This window comes from Morone saxatilis, unplaced genomic scaffold, assembly GCF_004916995.1.
Source record: "Morone saxatilis isolate NCDOM2014 unplaced genomic scaffold, NCSU_SB_2.0 Contig18, whole genome shotgun sequence".
NCBI lineage: Eukaryota > Metazoa > Chordata > Actinopteri > Moronidae > Morone > Morone saxatilis.
In genome coordinates this window covers 15,097,557-15,116,681 of record NW_023339740.1, presented here as the reverse complement: position 1 = coordinate 15,116,681, position 19,125 = coordinate 15,097,557, and the positions used below count along the sequence as shown (strand labels likewise).

At 39.5% G+C, this 19,125-nt stretch overlaps 1 protein-coding gene across 1 annotated transcript in view; it reads left to right on the top strand.

The window, feature by feature from the left end:
* Positions 1–19,125, top strand: part of cacna2d3 (calcium channel, voltage dependent, alpha2/delta subunit 3) — a 37,618-nt gene that overhangs the window by 9,800 nt on the left and 8,693 nt on the right. Inside the window, exons 6-31 of the mRNA XM_035662183.1 lie at positions 2,376–2,538; positions 3,125–3,256; positions 4,445–4,505; positions 4,627–4,777; positions 4,972–5,046; positions 5,158–5,247; positions 7,705–7,818; positions 8,857–8,935; positions 10,466–10,599; positions 11,083–11,100; positions 12,434–12,505; positions 12,960–13,040; positions 13,141–13,215; positions 14,144–14,227; positions 14,502–14,573; positions 14,693–14,754; positions 14,866–14,933; positions 15,085–15,130; positions 15,244–15,341; positions 15,492–15,585; positions 16,679–16,774; positions 16,897–17,018; positions 17,682–17,759; positions 17,851–17,912; positions 18,002–18,046; positions 18,134–18,196. Of these exons, the coding sequence (XP_035518076.1) occupies positions 2,376–2,538; positions 3,125–3,256; positions 4,445–4,505; positions 4,627–4,777; positions 4,972–5,046; positions 5,158–5,247; positions 7,705–7,818; positions 8,857–8,935; positions 10,466–10,599; positions 11,083–11,100; positions 12,434–12,505; positions 12,960–13,040; positions 13,141–13,215; positions 14,144–14,227; positions 14,502–14,573; positions 14,693–14,754; positions 14,866–14,933; positions 15,085–15,130; positions 15,244–15,341; positions 15,492–15,585; positions 16,679–16,774; positions 16,897–17,018; positions 17,682–17,759; positions 17,851–17,912; positions 18,002–18,046; positions 18,134–18,196 (2,235 nt within the window). The remainder of the gene's footprint in view (positions 1–2,375; positions 2,539–3,124; positions 3,257–4,444; positions 4,506–4,626; positions 4,778–4,971; positions 5,047–5,157; positions 5,248–7,704; positions 7,819–8,856; positions 8,936–10,465; positions 10,600–11,082; positions 11,101–12,433; positions 12,506–12,959; positions 13,041–13,140; positions 13,216–14,143; positions 14,228–14,501; positions 14,574–14,692; positions 14,755–14,865; positions 14,934–15,084; positions 15,131–15,243; positions 15,342–15,491; positions 15,586–16,678; positions 16,775–16,896; positions 17,019–17,681; positions 17,760–17,850; positions 17,913–18,001; positions 18,047–18,133; positions 18,197–19,125) is intronic.

The window sequence follows — 19,125 nt, the reverse complement described above, 5'->3', positions numbered from 1 at the left end:
AATAGGAAGAGCAGGTAGTTTAAGTCCACATGCTCTTATTAATTTCTTGCTGCTATATTGGTGTTTCTTAAACATAAAAATTAGAGGTGACACAGTAGAATTATATTACAGGGTAATTTGCTCAAAGTGTATTTTGCTAATATTCAGAATGTTTCTTGTTGATCACATTACTGTAACTTAACATCTTAAACAACACGTTCCCTTGAACAATGCAATCAGGAAGCTTGGATGAAGCTGTTAGATATAACAACTGCAGTATGACTCAGGGCCTGTTGTGCACAGAAAAAAGCTTATTGGGACCCAGTATCTCCTGATATTGGAGTCTGGTTATACAGTAAGGCCCAGCAGCCTGTAATGGAGGGCAGATCTCTGCAGTAGGGCCTACAGCTAACTGCAGTGGCGTAAGAGTCAGTGGGGCGTCTCGGAGAGCTGCAGTGTCCCATGGCCTGCTCTACAGTAATAACCCTGGTGGTTAACGTGCCACTCTACAGCACTATCAGTTCTGCTGAGGGTGCACGTTTCTCTCCCCTGCTGCTCCCCCTCTGCATCCCTCCTCCCCCTACTCCCCCCCGCCCAGCCGCAGCTCGTCAGAGAGTTGCTCAGGCGTGGTATGAGCTGTCAGGGGCTGCTTGATGGTGATGCCCGCGCGGCCTCCCCCGAGTGTGATGCTGTAGAGTCCATCACCCATCTCTCCCTACCTCCCTCCCTACGTCCCTCCCTCCGTTTCTCCCCTCCCTCTTTTTCCCTCTTAGTGCAGACAATAAGGACCAGAGGCCACAGCGAGGCCGCTCAGACAGGATGAGGCAGTCTTTCTTCTGCTGCAGCAGGCATTGAAGGACAGGACAGACAAACTGTTGGGTTTCACTTCAGGGAGGCCGGCGTTTTCAAAGCCCAGGTCCTTCTTAGACCTCAGTGACAATTACAGCCGCTGTAGTTTATGAACATTTTAAAACATTTCAAAAACTGAATTACACATAAAATTTGCACAAACTCAAACTTGTTACTGTTGATTAATTCTGAGTGAGTGTAGTTTAGGCTGACTGCAGATTAATTGATCCCTACTTCCTCTTGTCCAAGTGTCCTTCAGCAAGACTCTGAACCCCAAATTACTCACAAATAGTGTGTGCATGTGGGGAAAATAATTTAGGTAATTTTGGACAAATTAATGTAATGTAAAACGTATACCGTTGTAATATTTCTCTCTCTTTTTTTATTGTGAGACTTTTTCTACTCAAATCTGTCCTTTTTACATCTCTCTCATCTGATTTTAGGATTTCTGATCTGATTGCATATGATGCTAGGAGGACTAAGCACACGTTATTGAGCATTTGATAAATAATCAGTAGTGGAAAGGCATAACCTGCATGAGGAAAATGTGTTTAGCCACTTAGTTCAGTGTGTAACATTTAGGAGGATCTATTGGCAGAAATGGAATATAATATTCACCGGTATGTTTTTTCATTAGTGTAAAATAACCAGAAAATGTTAATTGTCTTATTTGTTGTTGTTATCTTTTTGTTGCCTTAGAATAAGTAATTTTGATCTACAGAGATTTTGGGTCGCTTTCCATGCAGTCCGCTATGTCTAACCGTTTCTAAAGTGGACAATGGACCAACCAAACACTGGCTCTAGATAGGACCCATCACATTTTTCAGGCTTTTTGCAGCCATTGTAGTTTTTTTTTTTGCGCTTGGAGGGAAAGGTTAATAAGTGAGGGAGTTTCAATCTACAACTACACTGCAAGATTCAATTAAATCCTGCACACCAGACCTTTAAGGGATAGGGGATCTGATTTTAGGATTTCTGATCTNNTGCCTTACGTAAAACAATATTTCTTTATGCACTGGCATCCTTTATTGAAACAGTTTTTGGTTGCTGTAATTGTTCCTAACATGATTCCTCTGCTGCAGCAACACTTTCAGGAGAAAATAAATAAATTCACCACTTTTATACTAAAAAGACTAACACTGAAAGATACTCACTTGATTTGACTAATTCAGACTTAGCTTTGACTAAACTGTTTACGGGCAGTATAGATATGATTTTCATCTCCCATCATTGATGGACTACTTGTATTATATTATTATATCGGAATACAGCAAGAAAGCACAGTTTTAATATACATCATGGGATGTAAGGTCTTGTTTTAAAAGATAGACTTTGATCATGCTATCCTATCCCGAAGTGTTTATGCAACCTGTTATTGGCGCATATGTGTGTTGTGTGTGTGTGTGTGTCGGTGTGTGTATCCTAGTATATAATTATATAGTATATATTATATATATTTTTTTTAGTAAAAGGGTAATGCAAAATATGTCTGGCACCTCGTCTGGCAGGCTTCAGTTAACATTTGCTGTATTCACTCTTTTCCTCAGTATGAGTACTTCAACGCTGTGCTGATCAATGAAGTGGACGAGATGGGCAATAACGTAGAGCTGGGAGGAGAGTTCCTCCTGGAGCCCAACGACCATTTCAATAACCTGTCAGTCAACCTGAGCCTTAGTGTGGTGCAGGTACCCACCAACATGTACAACAAAGGTGAGAGCTCAGCTCGTGGCCTGCACGCAGGATTATGTGAGTGTTATTCACCTACTGTGAGCTGATGAACGGGGAGGAGTAGAGGAGGGAGGAAAGTAAGTGGTGAAAGTGAGAAATGGTAGTTGAAGCTGTATCAGTGTCACAGGCTGGGAGAAGTGGAGTTGAGGGGATCAATAACAGTCCAGACATAAAGAGAAAGCAACTGCAGACCTCTCAGAGAGACTGGAAAGAGCCCAGAGAGGGGGGATGGGAAAGATGTTTGTCATACGCTAGCTGTTCAGCTGCTTCTTGTTTTCTAACGGAGTGTGTCACCTCTCCCTGTGTATCACCAGGGCTGCTTTTGTTTGGCTATAATGGACTCCCCATAACTCTCTCTTCACAGCACAAAGGGAGACTCGTCCAGCAGGAGGAGGGGAGGGGAGGATTTAGTCACAGGCATTGTATCTACTTCAGGGAGGTCAATAAGTGACAAAGGTCAACTGTGCACTCTGTAATGGTGACCAGGATGATTACCATTATTACCGCTTAATTTACTTGTCTCTCTCTCTCTCTTCCCTCTCTGTGTCTTGGCCCTCATCCTCCTCAGATCCTGACATAGTGAACGGAGTTTACTGGTCCGAGGCTCTGAATAAAGTATTTGTAGATAATTTTGAAAGAGACCCAACACTGATCTGGCAGTACTTTGGGAGCGCCAAGGGTTTCTTCAGGCAGTACCCTGGTGAGTCCTAACACTCTGTCAGCCTGTCGGCCTAATTCACTGTCTGTCCATGTGTCCGTGTGTGTGTGCGTGTGTGTGTGGGAAAAAGAAAGGCTTGTCTCAAGGGAGCCATCAGCCATCAGTGCAGTGTGGAAAAAACAGATCAGAACAAATGATTTAGAATTACTAAAAGGGTAATTTGGCTAATGTTGTAATTTTACAGACCATCAGAGAGGATGCATATATACAGACTGTAATTAATCAGAATTTGTCGGAGTGGGTCTACAGTCGTACTGAGGAACAGTGCATGACTGCTGGATCCGACCGAAGTTATCAGACCGTTACAATGATATGAAACTGGCGGTGGGTTCACTGCAGTGCTGTGGGGGAGACGAGATACGACTGATGATACTGTAATACAGATATGGACTGTATGTTTAATGTATTGCAGGAAATTGATAAAAAAGAGATTTTCTTTCGCAAGTGTTTTACAATACCATTTTACCAATCTATTTATCATTTGAACATTATTTGAAAATCACATTTTACTGAACTCTTTTCATTTTGCTCATACTGATATAAAAAGTCAAAATAAAGAAGCCCTCAAAATGTAGTTTAAATAGGCAGTAAAGTACATTTTTAGGTAGGTTACTTGAGCATTTCCATTTTACACTAATCTATTACTTACTTTCAGGGCAACATACAGAAATCTTCATATAGGACCACCTTGTTCATAGTAAAAAAGGGACTGAGGACATTTACTTTATGTTTACTTGTAATGGAGTATTGTTATAGCGTGGTATTGTTACTTTTACTTAAGTGAAGGATTCTTTCAACACTCTTATCATGATAGATTTAATCAATAAGATCAATACATCCAAAACAAAATTACTGGTCATCAATTTGTAAAGCCAAAGCCTTTAAAACATACAGCCCTTTTGGAACCTCCCTGTGAATGCATACATTGTTATAGGTGATTTTAAATACCTACAGTAAGCGTCATACATACAACAGTGTAGCATACTGTATATTGTAAAATGGTGGATTAAATTGACTTGATGGGTTCCATTTACACTTTGAGCTGACAGACCTGTGTTATGGTTGTATTTTTGATATCCTGTGCCAGTCTGCTTGTGTGTGAAATTGTGAAATGTTGTTATTTTCTGTCTCTTATACTTTCTGTTAATTGACTTCTGATCTGTTTCCCAGGAGTAAAGTGGCATCCAGATGAACATGGTGTTATTGGCTTTGACTGTAGAAACAGGAAATGGTAAGCCCTGATGTACCAGACCAAATGCACTGCTATTGTTGCTGCATCGTATGTTTGTAAATATATTATTTATTTTCTCATTTTCATCCTGCAACCTGTGTAATTTAACTCCATATTTCAGGTACATTCAGGCAGCAACGTCTCCTAAGGATGTTGTAATCTTAGTCGATGTCAGTGGAAGCATGAAAGGGCTGAGACTGACCATCGCCAGGCAGACTGTTTCCTCCATATTAGACACACTTGGAGATGACGACTTCTTCAACGTCATTGCGGTAAGTTTTAGTTAAACCAAACAAACCTTTTCTCAGTTTGTGTCTGTAGGTTTGCATCTTTGTTCATTTATATGCATTTATGTCCTTTATATCCTATTTCTCTCTGTTTTTTATCAAAATCATTTATATTAAGTATTTCAGATAACTGGAGCTTCCATGGACAATAATATACCTAAATGTTTGTATTTGGTCAGTATAATCAGGAGATCCACTACGTGGAGCCTTGTTTGAATGGCACGCTGGTCCGAGCCGACAGAACCAATAAAGATGTGAGTCGCAATCAAACTGACATGTGATGAATGTATGTGGATCGTATCGGGTTGAATTAGTGTGATTAATGTTTAAAACCTTTCTTTTTCACTACTGTCGTTATCTCTTAGCATTTCCGTGAACATCTGGACAAGCTGTTTGCCAAAGGGATCGGACTGCTGGGTGAAGCTCTGGCCGAAGCGTTTACTATCTTGAATGATGTAAGTTCCAGTACAGCAAACCTCTTTACATAAAAGTATCTGTGACTGTCACTATAATAGGGATGCTGTGCAAACATAAATCTTTAAATAAGTGTTTCGCAAAGCAGCTCAACAAAATTATGTTTTAATGTTTACTGATTATGTGACAATGCTGTTGAGTATTTGTGAGTTTTCACAACAAGATTCATTTATTTATTGATTCATTTGACATAAAAAAAATATTGAATTTGTGCCCTGCTATCACAAATGCACTTTGTTCTCATTTAATTGACGGACTCCACTTGACAAGAACATTAGGAAAACTTTCCTTTTACAAGCCGCATTTGTTTTTAGTGACAAAGTGTTCAAGTACAACACTCTGCGTGTTCTCAGCTAATCATAAAAAGTAGCACACTCTAGTCAAATATATTTGAGCGTTTGGGAGGTGTGTCGCCTGTCGAAACGCTCCAGTGCTATCCCTGTTCCGCCCTCCAAACACAGACACATCTATTCTGAAGCGTGATTAATGGCTCTAATTAATGTCAATGATTAATAACGTGGCTGATTGGAACACAAAAGCAGATAAGGCCAGGAGCCACGCCGCACTCCTTTTATCTCCCTGTTTTCAGGCGAGCTTTGGCTGCACCGCTGAAGCTGAGGGACCGCAGCTTTTACCTCTGCATTTGTAAGATTAATTAAAGCCCTGCAATGAATATGGTAATCAGGTATCCAGTAGCCTACTACTGAAATTCATTGTTACACGACTGCCCAGTGAAGTCAGAATACAGCCTATCATGGACCAAATCAAAAAGAAACACTTGAAGAGCACTGCACCATTTTTACACCCAGTGTTGATACGCTGAATGAGAGCAGATAGAAAAAAGCCCACACAGTTTTCCCCTCTCACAGGTCGATATGAAGGAATTAGAAAACAGCGAGCATATAATAAAATATTTTAGCATCACAAAATATGTAAGCCACCCCCTTGTGGGATTATTTTAAAAGAAGATCAGATTTACTTATCAAACAAGGAGGACTTCAGACTGATTCGATTTTATCAAGATCAATTATTTAATGATCTCTGTTGTTGATCATGTCTTTTTTCATTAACATTTATTTTCACTGATTATTTTTCACTTACAATACTAAAACAAAAGGCATAATATACCTTCAAACAAATGCTTGGCTAAAGGACAGATGCTTCACAGTAGATAGTGGATAAACATCTTTAATAATGACTTTTCAAACCGCTATTTCTAAAAATCCTCCTCTGGATTAAGGAAAGTGAGGGAAGGGGGAGTCCACATAAAAGAGGACAGCCAACAGTACACGAGAGAGACATCACACCACATACTGGACAGATTTTTTCAAAGGCATTTTTCAGAGAAGAGAATTTGACATGTAATAGCAGGTGTAAACAATGAAATGAATGATGGCTGATTTTGCCATTTTCAGGGTCCTGGTTTGATTTTGTGCTTGCTGACTCACACTGTCATGGCTTACTGAGACACTTTATTAGAACAAAGTAATCTTTAATGTTATTAATAACACCTGTGCATTTCCTACTATGACGTGTCAAAATATCTACAAAACAATTAATACTTTAAAATATTAAAATACTGTGGATTATCATCTTACTTTTCCTATTCATTCTAAGTTACCTGAACATGAACATTATAGTTTACAATTTTATAAAATCAGACATTTCAAACATTTAGAGTTAATGTCATATTAACTTGAATAACTTTGTGAGTTCTTGCTGCAACACTGTGTTTGTCTCTAACTAATCTTTAATGCCTGGATTAAGTGTTTCATCAAGTACAGCCTTACTGATGGCTCCGCACAAGTTACTTCTGTTTGCTGTCCTGTAATGTCAAAACTTCATGGTCACCTCATCAGGCAGAAATCGAAAAATGCGTGTTGCACTATTTCTATTGACAGTGTTGTGTTTATGTATTGTGTCAATGGTGTTTGCCCACATGAACCAAAAAATACTGTTGCAGTGATGAAACAGTTGTCAGACAGTTACAACCTAACTACATTACGTTGCAAACAAATGGCATTGCATTTTCTAGCATGTTGTGTTTGTGGGTGTATGTATGTGTGTGAGGGGTCTGAAGGCCTTCTGATGCTCGGCCTGTTTGATTTGAGAGCAGCACTACTCAGCAGGTTTTTTCCTGTCCTGTGATTGTGTCACTACATGCTCCTCTTCCTCTTCTCCCCACATTCACTCTGTTACAGGTCAATAAACCACTTAATTACTGTGATACATCTTCTGGCATCAGAATAAAGTGTACTACACCCTTCAGGTTTATTTACTAAGACATTATTTGTATTTTATTGACTGATGGCTGCACAGCTGCCTTATCAAACATATTCCTCTTATACAACATACACTGCTCGTTTGTTTAATGTTTAAATAACAACTCAGATTTGATTTTTAATGTATATCTTCATGTGTTTTCTCTCCTTCTGCAGTTTAATCAAACTGGACGTGGCAGCGTGTGCAGCCAGGCCATAATGCTAGTGACCGATGGGGCGACTGAAATGTATGATGACGTTTTTGAGAAGTACAATTGGCCAGAAAGAAAGGTGACTTTCTTTCTTTCTCTCTCTCTCTTCTGTTCCACGCGATGTCTAATTTTCAATGTTATACATGTCGTGTTTTCTGAAGTTTCTGCTTGCCATGCACTTTTCTTCCTCCGGGGATAGATGGACATTTTAATACTTTATGCCAGGTTGAGCTCCTGTCCTGACATTTTGAGGAATTGGTTTCTTACTTCATTACCGCTCATTACTCTGGAATGTAAGATCCTTGTCAATATGGTGTTTTTCAATGCGTTGACACATTACAGAGAAATGTTTCCCCCACGAGGAATAAAACATGAGAAATGAACTGCTTTCAAGGGCAAATTATATACAGTGCTCTGGTCCTCGTCCCTGCACTGTTGTGCTCTCTCCACACTTCTTCTTGGACTCAAGGCTGGTTTTAAAATCTTTTGTTAGCCTCCCTTTGTAAGACCTAAATGCAATTGAAATGAAATGGACTGCTGTGCCACTCACAAAGCAATAAAAACAACAGCTCAGGGGCTTTTGTTCAGTCCTATCAAGCATATGTGTGTTGGCAGTGTTTGGCAGGGTACAGGGCAGTATTTGGCAGGCAACCCTGCCCCCCCTCAGACACCCTCAGGGCTGCTATATGGCAGCCATTCAGTGTTTTCTATATGCTTTATGCTTAGCAAAGCATCTGGAGCCAATGAGCCGTGCAGGTTTGGCAAAGTGTCACACTGTGTTCTTTAAAAGGACAGTGGCACATGCCCTCATGCCCAACCCCCAACAAAAGAAAATAAACTGAATTGAACTACAGAGAGTGAAAAAAATCCACAACTTACTGTTAAAATGTGGACAAAGATGGACTGAAAAAAGGTAAAGAATGAAGAGAAAGATCTGGAAAAGCAGCTTACTGCTCATTGTTTCCTAATGAGGATGTAAAAACATGCAGCTTCTTGCACCAGAGCCAGATAGAATCAGGACAGGAAGATAAAGTACTGAGGAGTCACATCACTTTGCATGTTTTTTTTTAATCCTTCCATCTTTGAAGCTGTCGACATCTATGTGTCCTCTGCACAGGTGCGAATATTCCCTTACCTGATTGGACGAGAGTCTGCATTTGCTGATAACCTCAAATGGATGGCTTGTGCCAACAAAGGTTGGGGACTTTTTGATAAACACTTCTTAAGACAGCTTCATGTCAGAGTGTCAGATACGGTCTGATGTGGTGTTTCTGTGGAATAATATGATAGGTTGAGGATGTGTTCTGGTATCCATGTGGTTTGGCTGTGTATGTGTATGTTGTGTGTACGGTTCTGTGTGTTCATGCATGTGTATGTGCTGGCTCAGACTCTTTCTGCCAAGAGGCAATGAAGTGGCACTTGGGGGGGTCAGAGGTCAATCCGCTCTAATCCCTCTTCCTGTCAGAGTGTCTCCCCCTCGGCTGCTCGCTGCTGATGGCTCCCACGTGTCAACGCTCTGGATGAGTGCCCTCTGGAAAGGAAAGTCGCAGGCAGGAAAACAGATCACAGAGGGACTGTAGGGGGACTAGCCCCAAACATCCTTCCCCATATAGACCCCCACTGTGGAATAACCTTACATGTCCAATATGAAGCATTGTCAGCAACAGCAGGAACTGACACCAAGTCAAATGGCTCCTGTGTCGCTCTAAGCTGAACCACTAGAAACCTGTTTCCAGAGTGGTTGAGTACAGTACAGGAATGTCAGGGACAGGTGTGGAAAGTAACTAAGTACACTAGTGCATATGTACTGCACTAGATTTCAGAAGGAAGTACTTTTTCTGTATGATTTTACAGCCATCATGTCTTGTTACATTGTAGATTAAGGATAATGTCATAGACTTAACTACCCTACCCAACAGTCAGTTAATGCCCCATTGTGTATCATTTTAACGCCATTAAAGCATCTTTCAAATTATTCGGATTGGTATACATAGTTTGCAGAAAAATACTGGTGAAAATTGTTGTCTACATATTGCTATCCCTCATTAAATCCATTGAATACCTTTGGAGGAAGTGGAGGTGTATATGAACATGTATTGTTGTCTGTCTCCAGTAGGAGCCACCAAAGCCAGAAATCTTCAGATCCAACACATAGGGGCTTTAAAATTGGCTCCACCTTCCTACAATGCTGCTTACATGTTAATGCATCATTAATTATCATCAAATAATATAAAATATACATACAATAACACTCCTACTCCTACTACTTTGTTTTTAAAAGTTAATATTGCTGATAGGTCTGTAGCAATTGTATTAGTAGTTTGGATGGTTTAGCAATGTTGCCTTTACAATTAAAAACATAAACATGATGGATACATTTATGAAATTTGCATTTAACAGTAAACTGAATGAATTCATATTTAAAAAGTCTTAATTATAAGGTAAAGAAACACTTCTTCTTCTAGTCTTGACAGAATTCTGTAAAGGGGTAAAAGTGTGCACTGGGGAAACTTGGACACATGACTTGGACTGTTCACTGATAATACTTTTATTTAAGTTTTAAATGCAGGGCTAAACATTGCTTATGTGATTCTTTTACCACTAGATATCAGGTTTATATTTGAATGTGTAGTGTTAAATGGTCCAAATGTATGTAGGACTGTACACTGTGGAATATGTGGAAGCTGTGCCTCATTTCAGGTTAATATGTTTGTGTTTAATTGCAGGATATTTCAGTCAGATCTCCACCTTAGCAGATGTTCAGGAGAACGTGATGAGGTACCTTCACGTCATGAGCCGCCCGAAGGTTATTGACCACGAGCATGACACAGTGTGGACTGAAGCTTACGTGGACAGTGCTGTAAGTATTTTACTTCTTAGTCTAAAGCAGTATAAATAGCAGTATACTGCAATTGTCTAAGTTATTAGTCCTCATTCTCAATATACATTTATATAATGAGACTGCATGCTTGTATGTAGTGTGCAGCAAGGTGCTTTATACAGAGGCCAGACAAAATAACAAGAATCTCTCACGTATAAAGCAATGCAGTACATTGTATTGATTCAGAGAGGTGTTGATATCCTGCATTATATCATATTGCAAGATGTTCATGTTATATTGTCCACCAATGTACTGTACAGTAAGTGTGCACATGTGTGTGTCTGCTTTCTCATCATTATTCTTCATACTGCCGGAATGATTCCTCATTATGAGCTTCATTAATCTGCATGGATTCCCCTCCCCCCCAATGGTGTACATCTGTGTCCACAAAGTCAGTGCACAATGTGAAGGCTTTAACTTACTGCATGATTCAATCTTTGTGTGTCTTTTCTTTCATTTCAGCTTTCCCAGGCCCATAAGGTAAATATCTACATGTGATCTGATCTTTATGCGCTCTCAGGTAGAAACAATGTATTATAAAAGAATCAACCAGATGCTTTAGAAAGAGGTTCTGAACTAGTGTCAGAAAGGGTATCATGGACAGGTAATATAAGGTGTCCACTGGGAGTAGAAGTGACTTGAGAGGTTAAATAGCTGCTTATTGTTGCTACTTTTCAACACTGTGCTTTAATATTACCATGGAAGTCTGAGGTGAGGAGAGGCTCTTCTCTCTGAGGAGAAGTAGGGTAGCATTTATTGTACTTTCCAGTATGGAGACGATGAGCATGCACACACACACACACAGAAGGGTTGGGAGATTGTCCTCTGGAGTGTGTGCTCTTGTATCTCAGCCTCAGACACACCATTCATCATTCTGTGGATCATTGCATTTTATCTCCTAAAGCCCATAATAAAACTGACATTGGAGGAGAGACCAAGAAAGAGAGAGAGGAAGAAAAGGGAGAGAGAGAGAGAGAGAGAGAAAGGTGGTTAGGCATACATGGGTTTACCTGAGTGTGTGTGAGTGTGTGTGTGTAGACTGAAGCAGTCCAGTTTCCACTTCCATTGTGTGCATTTAAGGACCAACCATTCTTCATTTTGTCAAGCTAGCAAATACACACTGCAGTTTACAGCTCGTTTGCTCACACACAAATGAACATCAACTAAACTACACACACACGCACACTCAGCTGCGTCAAGGTGAGGGAATAGCAGACCTACTTTAATGGTGCTCATGTGCTTAATTATGTCAGCCTTCATCCTACCGAACTGACCTCATCTCCTTTCTCCTCACACGGTTCAAGTTTGACAGCAGAAAGACTGCGACTCCTGTATGATGCTGGAATTGAATGCTTTTCAAACATTTTGTGTGAGCAATTAATGTTGTTTTTTTCAGTGTTCTTTACTTGAATTTGAAGCCACCTTTGGCTTAGTTATTGTCCAGTCCTAAGGGTGAGGCCCCACTCAATAACTCACACTCCTCTCTTTTCAATCTGGAAATTTTAATTGAATTTCATGTCAGTTACGCTGTCTCCTCATTGGTAATTAGCTGCTATACTGAAGCTGTACATTGATTAACGTTTCCATGTCTAATGGTTTTTTTTGTAGTTGTTTTTTTTATATTCATTTACAATAGTTTATAGGTTTTGTTTAGGAATACAATTATTTTTTTAACATCATCAATAACATAGTATTTATGCTGTCCACTTTTGGAATTTTAATTTGTCTAAATATTGAATATATATGCAGTATAATATAGACTTTTGACTGATGTTTACACATTTTTTATAAATGTTTTTTTTTTTTTTTCCAGTTAAATGAAAAAGCGGGCCCAAGTCTGATGACTACAGTCGCCATGCCTGTCTTCAGCACAAAGAATGAAACGGTGAGTGAATGACGGTGGTGGAAAGTAACGTGCAATTTTGACCTACTTGTACTATACTTTATTTGTATTTGCATTTTTTTGCTAGTATATACTTGCTGCTCCCCTACATTTCAAAGGCAAATATTAAATAAAAAAAGAAACACAAGCTTATAAAATTCAATACATTGTTCTGGATTAAATGAAGAGCTCACAATACTTTTGGCTTGTGACACATTAGGAAAAAGCAATGTGTCTAGTTGGAGCTTCTTATCACGTTTGAGATATCCAAACAGTTCCACCAAAGAGACATTTTACAGACATTAATACTGTACTTTAGTATGAATTCTGGACTTGAGTATTGAGTATTTTTGCACTTTTAGGATCTGAGTTTTTCTTCCATCACTGCTGAATGATTGAATATTCATTCAGTTTTCATCTAAAGTTGTGACTGTGTGTTTTGAATCTTGTCATGTAGAAGAACCAGGGTATCCTGTTGGGGGTCGTAGGAACAGACATCCCTCTGCAGGAGCTGATGAAGCTTATCCCCAAACATATGGTACAATCAGCTGTTCTTGTACTTTTGCTTTGAATAAATGAATTTATTAATATGCATTTTTTAAAGTTACTTCCTCATGTATCGTATTTTGTGTCTCTAGTTAGGAATCCATGGCTACGCATTTGCTATCACAAACAACGGCTACATCCTGACACACCCGGACCTCAGACCTTTGGTAACTTAGTTTCTTACTTTTACACCGAAACAGTCTCACAGCATTCCCAGACTTTACCCTGTTTTTCTTTTAGTTTTGTCCATGCAATTGTATGCATAACCGAAATGATGAACTGAACGCCTCCATTTACGAGTGCACACAGAGACAAATGTGTTATCTGGTTAGGAGGCTAAATGGGCTCGTATAGTCTGTAATCCCCACCTTTTCCTTTGATGTATGCATGCAGGGATAAAGGCCACACATAGGGCTGGCTGGCCTGAGATTTCCCAGAGGTAACTTAACACTCGCTGGCAGAGACCACAGCCGCTCGCCCTGGGACCGCTGGTTCCTCAGGAGCTATGGCTGTGCTAGTGGATCTGTGTGTGCCAGTGTTAGTGCTATTCCTCTCTGTGCAACTGTGTGTGTGTGTTGGTCTGTGTTGGTTTTTTGTGAACGTCTCTTTGTGGCTAAAACTGTGCTGTGGTTGTAGTCATTGACTTTCTTGTTTCTTGTGGACCAGACGACATACAGTAGCAGAGTTTGACATGTACACTAAAATGCATTGATGTTGACTTGTTTGAGCGTGGATATCCCATCAATCATATTAATTATTTTTAATTTACCTGACAGTTTTAATTTCACAGACGATTTGTTAAATAATTAGACAGCAAAACCTCCAAAACAAGGCTTGATAAATAAGACCATACAGCAAGTCTTTATTTTAACATCAAAACACAAAAGACAGATTATAGTGAAGCTGTCCTACATATTATTTATTTCTTTAATATCAAGCTCAAAATTGGAAAATGATGTGTCCCATGTAGATTTTACAGTTAGGTGAGGCTAGAATAGCAGACATGTTTAAATCGTGGTTAAACGTTTAGTCAAAATAAAACATCATTACACAAAAGGGATCATTAAATTGTGTATATTGTGTTCCTGTGTGCAGTATCAGGATGGTCAGAAGAGGAGGAAGCCCAACTACAGCAGCGTGGATCTCTCTGAGGTGGAGTGGGAAGACAAAGATGATATCGTACGTGTTGAAGCCCTAAAAACCAAAATCTCATTCTTCAGTCTAAATATATATTGTGTGCCATATGAAACACTAGATGTGCTTTGGTGTTCTTTGCAAATGACACAATGCCTTGATTTCACATTGTCACAGGATTGCTCATTAGTCCTCATTAGTTTGTCCAGTACATTTTGTATTATTCCAGTAAAATGGCAGCGACATACAGGCTGCCGGATCAATGACCCAGCCTCGACTTCTCTGCTCTACGTGCCTCTTTGTGTGCTTTATCTTTCAGCTACGCAACGCTATGGTGAACAGGAGGACAGGGACTTTCTCTATGGAGGTGAAGAAGACAGTGGATAGAGGGGTGAGGCTGCAGATAAAGATGTTTATTGTCTCCCTATCAGATGAGGCTTGTTCTCTCTCTCTCTTGTCTCTAGACTATAGGAGCAAATCTCATCTGTGCTTCTGTTTCTTCTCTTTTAGAGACGTGTCCTGAAGATGCACAATGACTACTACTACACTGACATCAAAGGAACACCATTCAGGTGACGGAAAAGTTTTATTACATTCCTAAAACGCCTTTCTGTCAGTTAATGTCTCAGTTACAGTTAAATGTCGACTCACTGGTTGATTCTCTCCTCTGTTCGTGTCTCTAGTGTCGGCGTGGCTCTCTCCAGAGGTCATGGAAAGTACTTCTTCAGAGGAAATGTATCAGTTGAAGCTGGTATGTCACTCACACTGTCATTTACTCTATATTAATAAAAGCCTGAGTGCAGTGAGAGGTATGTCACTCTGACCTGCTTGTTTGGGAGGGTTTATTGTATCAGTCTTCCCAGGCTGGCATTGCTGAAGCGTTACTGACTTGTGTTTTTTAGGGCTCCGTGATCTGGAACAGCCAGATGTCGCCCTGGCAGATGAATGGTAACACTGGGGTTATGGAAGTGGGCATTCATGCATTATGTAGGTTATCCCTCTGTGCTCATCAGGGATGTTGAGGCCTGTTATGTAACAGTGTGTCTCTGTTTGGGCCACAGGACTTACTGCAACACAGAGGAGCAGCACGAGCACCGTCACCTGACCCAGATTCAAGCCATAAAGCTCTTCTTGACGGGCCGCAGACTACATCTGAAATGTTAGAGACGTCTGAGTCAGACCTAAATAAATTAGACCACAAAGAGCCTGTTTTATCTGTGATCAAACTGTAATCAAACATAGTAAACAAGATGGATGATTTTGGGTCAAAAAGGTTTGTAATGGTTAATCAGGTCTTTAAACTGTGCAGGTGACAGAGAGCTGATCCAGGAGGTCTTATTTGATGCTGTAGTCACTGCTCCACTGGAGGCCTACTGGACTGGACTGGCCCTCAACAAGTCGGAGTAAGAACATTTTGGTCAAGTGTACATTTACATTTACATTGTTAGTAAGTCATGAATAAAGGCAGTTAATTAAAAGTCTAATTAAAGTCTAATAAGCCATCAGTAAGTGTAAGTCATCTGCAGTTACACACGTTATATAAAGCATTATCAGCCTTTAAAAGCAAAAAGAGTTTCAAACCCTTAACATGTATAAAGTGACATTTTAGAGCACTGTTGCTTTAATTGTTCCTCTTGTGTGTACAGGCTGTAAATAGATCCCTTCTTAAAGCAATTTCAAGGTACAGTAAGAGACCGCAGGAACCACAGGCCTCTTTCACATCAGGCTAATGTGAGGCCTCATTAGTCTAAATTATCCAAATCAAGGTTCTATCTTCTTAAGTTTTTTTTGGTATGAATTTCCCTCTTTGTGGTGCAGGGAGGGAAACACAAAGGGAGTATTTTGTACTTATAGAAGACTAACTTTGGAAGATACACACTTAATTTGTTTTAATCAAACTGCTGAGGTCTTGTATTTGCTTTCGCTGAACTTCATTCATTTTTGCACAATATGAGGACTGTGGACTGTGGAAGTTTTTTTTTCCACAGCCAGTATGTACAGGAGGATACAATCAGTGACCAAAAACGGTTTCACATACGGACACGTGAGGCAAACTTGAAAAATGTGAACCTACCTCTTTAACACGCTGTCTCATATAAGGCTTTGCAATTTGTTAATTAATTATTATTTTGTTATGAATCCATTAATATTTTATCCTATAAAATATCAAACATCAAGAGAAGTGCCCAGTCACTGACTTCAAATTGCTTATTTTTCTACAAAACCATGAAAAGCCCACAAATGAATAACATGATATGAATAAATAATAAGCAAGTAAGTTTGAGAAGATGCAACATCATAAAGTGCAACTCTCTAAATTGTATTTTTACAATATACCTCAAAGATTAGAGCTACATCAGCTGCGCCAAGAACTTCCCATCCAGTACAATCAGCAGCAGAAACAACAATCTGGTCACACTGCATAAATACATTTCTAAATGTATGGAAGGATGTATACATGTGCTTATGTAGCACTGCTCTGCATTACACCAACAGGAACTCAGACAAAGGAGTGGAGATTACATTCCTGGGTACACGCACCGGTCTGTCGAGAACCAACCTGTTTGTACCCGCCGATCAGCTCTCCAATCAGTGAGTGCCGCTGCTCAACATTTCCCTAATCATTACTTACAGAGCGAGACGAGGCCGTGATTGTGCTTGATGAATCTGATCCTTTGCTCCTCACCTCAGCTTCATTCTGTGTGCTTCCTCAGAGATTTCCTGACAGCGGAGGACAAGGAAGGTGTATTTAATGCTGATCACTTCCCTCTGTGGTACAAGAGAGCGGCAGAGCAGGTCCCCGGCACATTTGTCTACTCCATCCCTTTCAGTACAGGTATGCAGAACAAAACCAGAAATAAGAGATAGTAGCTTAAGTGTGCAGAGCTAAATAAAAGTTCCCTTGCCCGCGCCAAACTACACTAGTCTATTGAAGCTAAATTATCTGCATTTTACGTTACACAACCCCCTTTCAATATACTTTCAATTATCGCTTGCAGCATTATATAGGGCACTTTTTGGAAGTTCATCTGGTTGCCTTAATCATTCAGCATTTAACATCTTAATCAGTCTTCTTCTATGTCCCTCTTTCTGTTATGGATTGTGGTTTTTACTGGTTTCCACTGATAGGATGTGCAGCACAGCTCACCTCCCTCACAGCTTTTCTGCAGTTAATGTGGCCCATGTTCTGTCTGCTGGCCAGAGGAGGGAGAATTCAGCTGCACTCCCCAGGACATTTACCACCTTTCCTCTGTTAATGATGACTGCATCCACTCAGGCTTTGCCATCATAACCGGAAATGTCTTATCACAGCACCCATTTCGGAATTATTAGAGTCATCTGGCTGTAGAAAAAGCTCTGACTGGACTCCATTACTGTAAAGTAATGGCCTGGTACTGCAGTTTCTGTTGAGCCTGCCAACTTACTCTGCTGAGTAAAGGGCACCATCTAGTGAGCAATAAGTGTAATCTAAAGTTTATTATCTGCTCTTCATTCCCAGCTTTAGAAAATAAGAGTGTGGTTTTGGCCAGCACAGCAATTCAGCTCCTCGATGACAGAAAGTCTCCAATTGTCGCAGGTAACAACCTAATTTATCATTATCTTTATGTAAGTACTTACTGTATTTCTGGATATTGTGCAGTTTCTTATGTGGTTGCTCTTGTGCTCAGCTGTAGGGATCCAGATGAAACTTGAGTTCTTTCAGAGGAAGTTCTGGACTGCCTGCAGACAGGTAAAAGCACAACAAATAATGCAGCATGTTTTACAATAAAATGAGTTCCCCGACTAGGTGTGAAACTAAACTAAATGTTTTGTCCTCAGTGTACAGCTCTCGATGGAAAATGTAGCATTAGCTGTGATAACGGGGTAAGAACAGTCACATAACTCTGACATTTTAAATTTTTTTCTGGTTTTGGTTGTTTTGTTAACATAATTTTTTTTTTCTTCTCACAGGACATTAACTGTTATCTCATTGACAACAATGGCTTCATTCTTGTCACAGAGGAGCAATCTCAGGTACTGTGTTCATGTTTATGTATACATGTTCACATCTACATATGAACAAAAGTTGAAACAAAATTTCAAATAATGGGAACAAAACACAAAATGCCTTAAATGTTTCCCCCACAAGTCTCAAAAGTGCATACAGAGGAACACTGGACCTTTCTTCCAAAGAGGAAAGTTAGAAGATCTTGAGGGAAGTAGGATGAAAGATAGAGGACGACAATAAAAGTCTCCTTTGTATTTTTCACTTCAGAACAGTGATTCAATAATGTTAACATTTGATAATATAAGTGGCCACACCACCTACAGTATGCACCGAACCCTGTAGAATATATATGTTGTATGACTATGCAGACAATAGACTAAATTACTCCCACAAGATGGCTTCCTCTACCTTAACAGACATTTATTTATTTATTATTCATTTATTTATTATTTGTTATTTATTTATTTACATTTTCTGGAGTTTAATGAGTGTCTGTCCAGTGGCGGTGCTTATACTATTAACTCTTTCCACTATATTTATCTGACAGCTTTAGTTAATATAGTTACTTTTCAGATTACAGTTTGTCACCCACCCCTCCTGTCCAGTGAAAACCTTGTATAACACTAGTTAGAATATGCACCATCACAAAGCTGAAGCTAATGAAAAGTTTACTTTTTAGACATGCATGGTTCTCACAGGACAGCAACGCTACAAATATATGATAATCTTATAGAATATTGATGCATTGCTGTAGATTAAACTAACCAACAGTTTATAAAGTAGTTAAAATCACTTCAACCTTAAAGCAGTAAAATGCAACACACACATTAATGCCGCAGTAATAAGAATATAACAACATAATGTAAAAAACATCTTATATTATAGTAAAACACTGACAGGAACAGGAAATACTTTTATTTTTCATACTTTAAGTAGATTTAGCTGATAATACTTA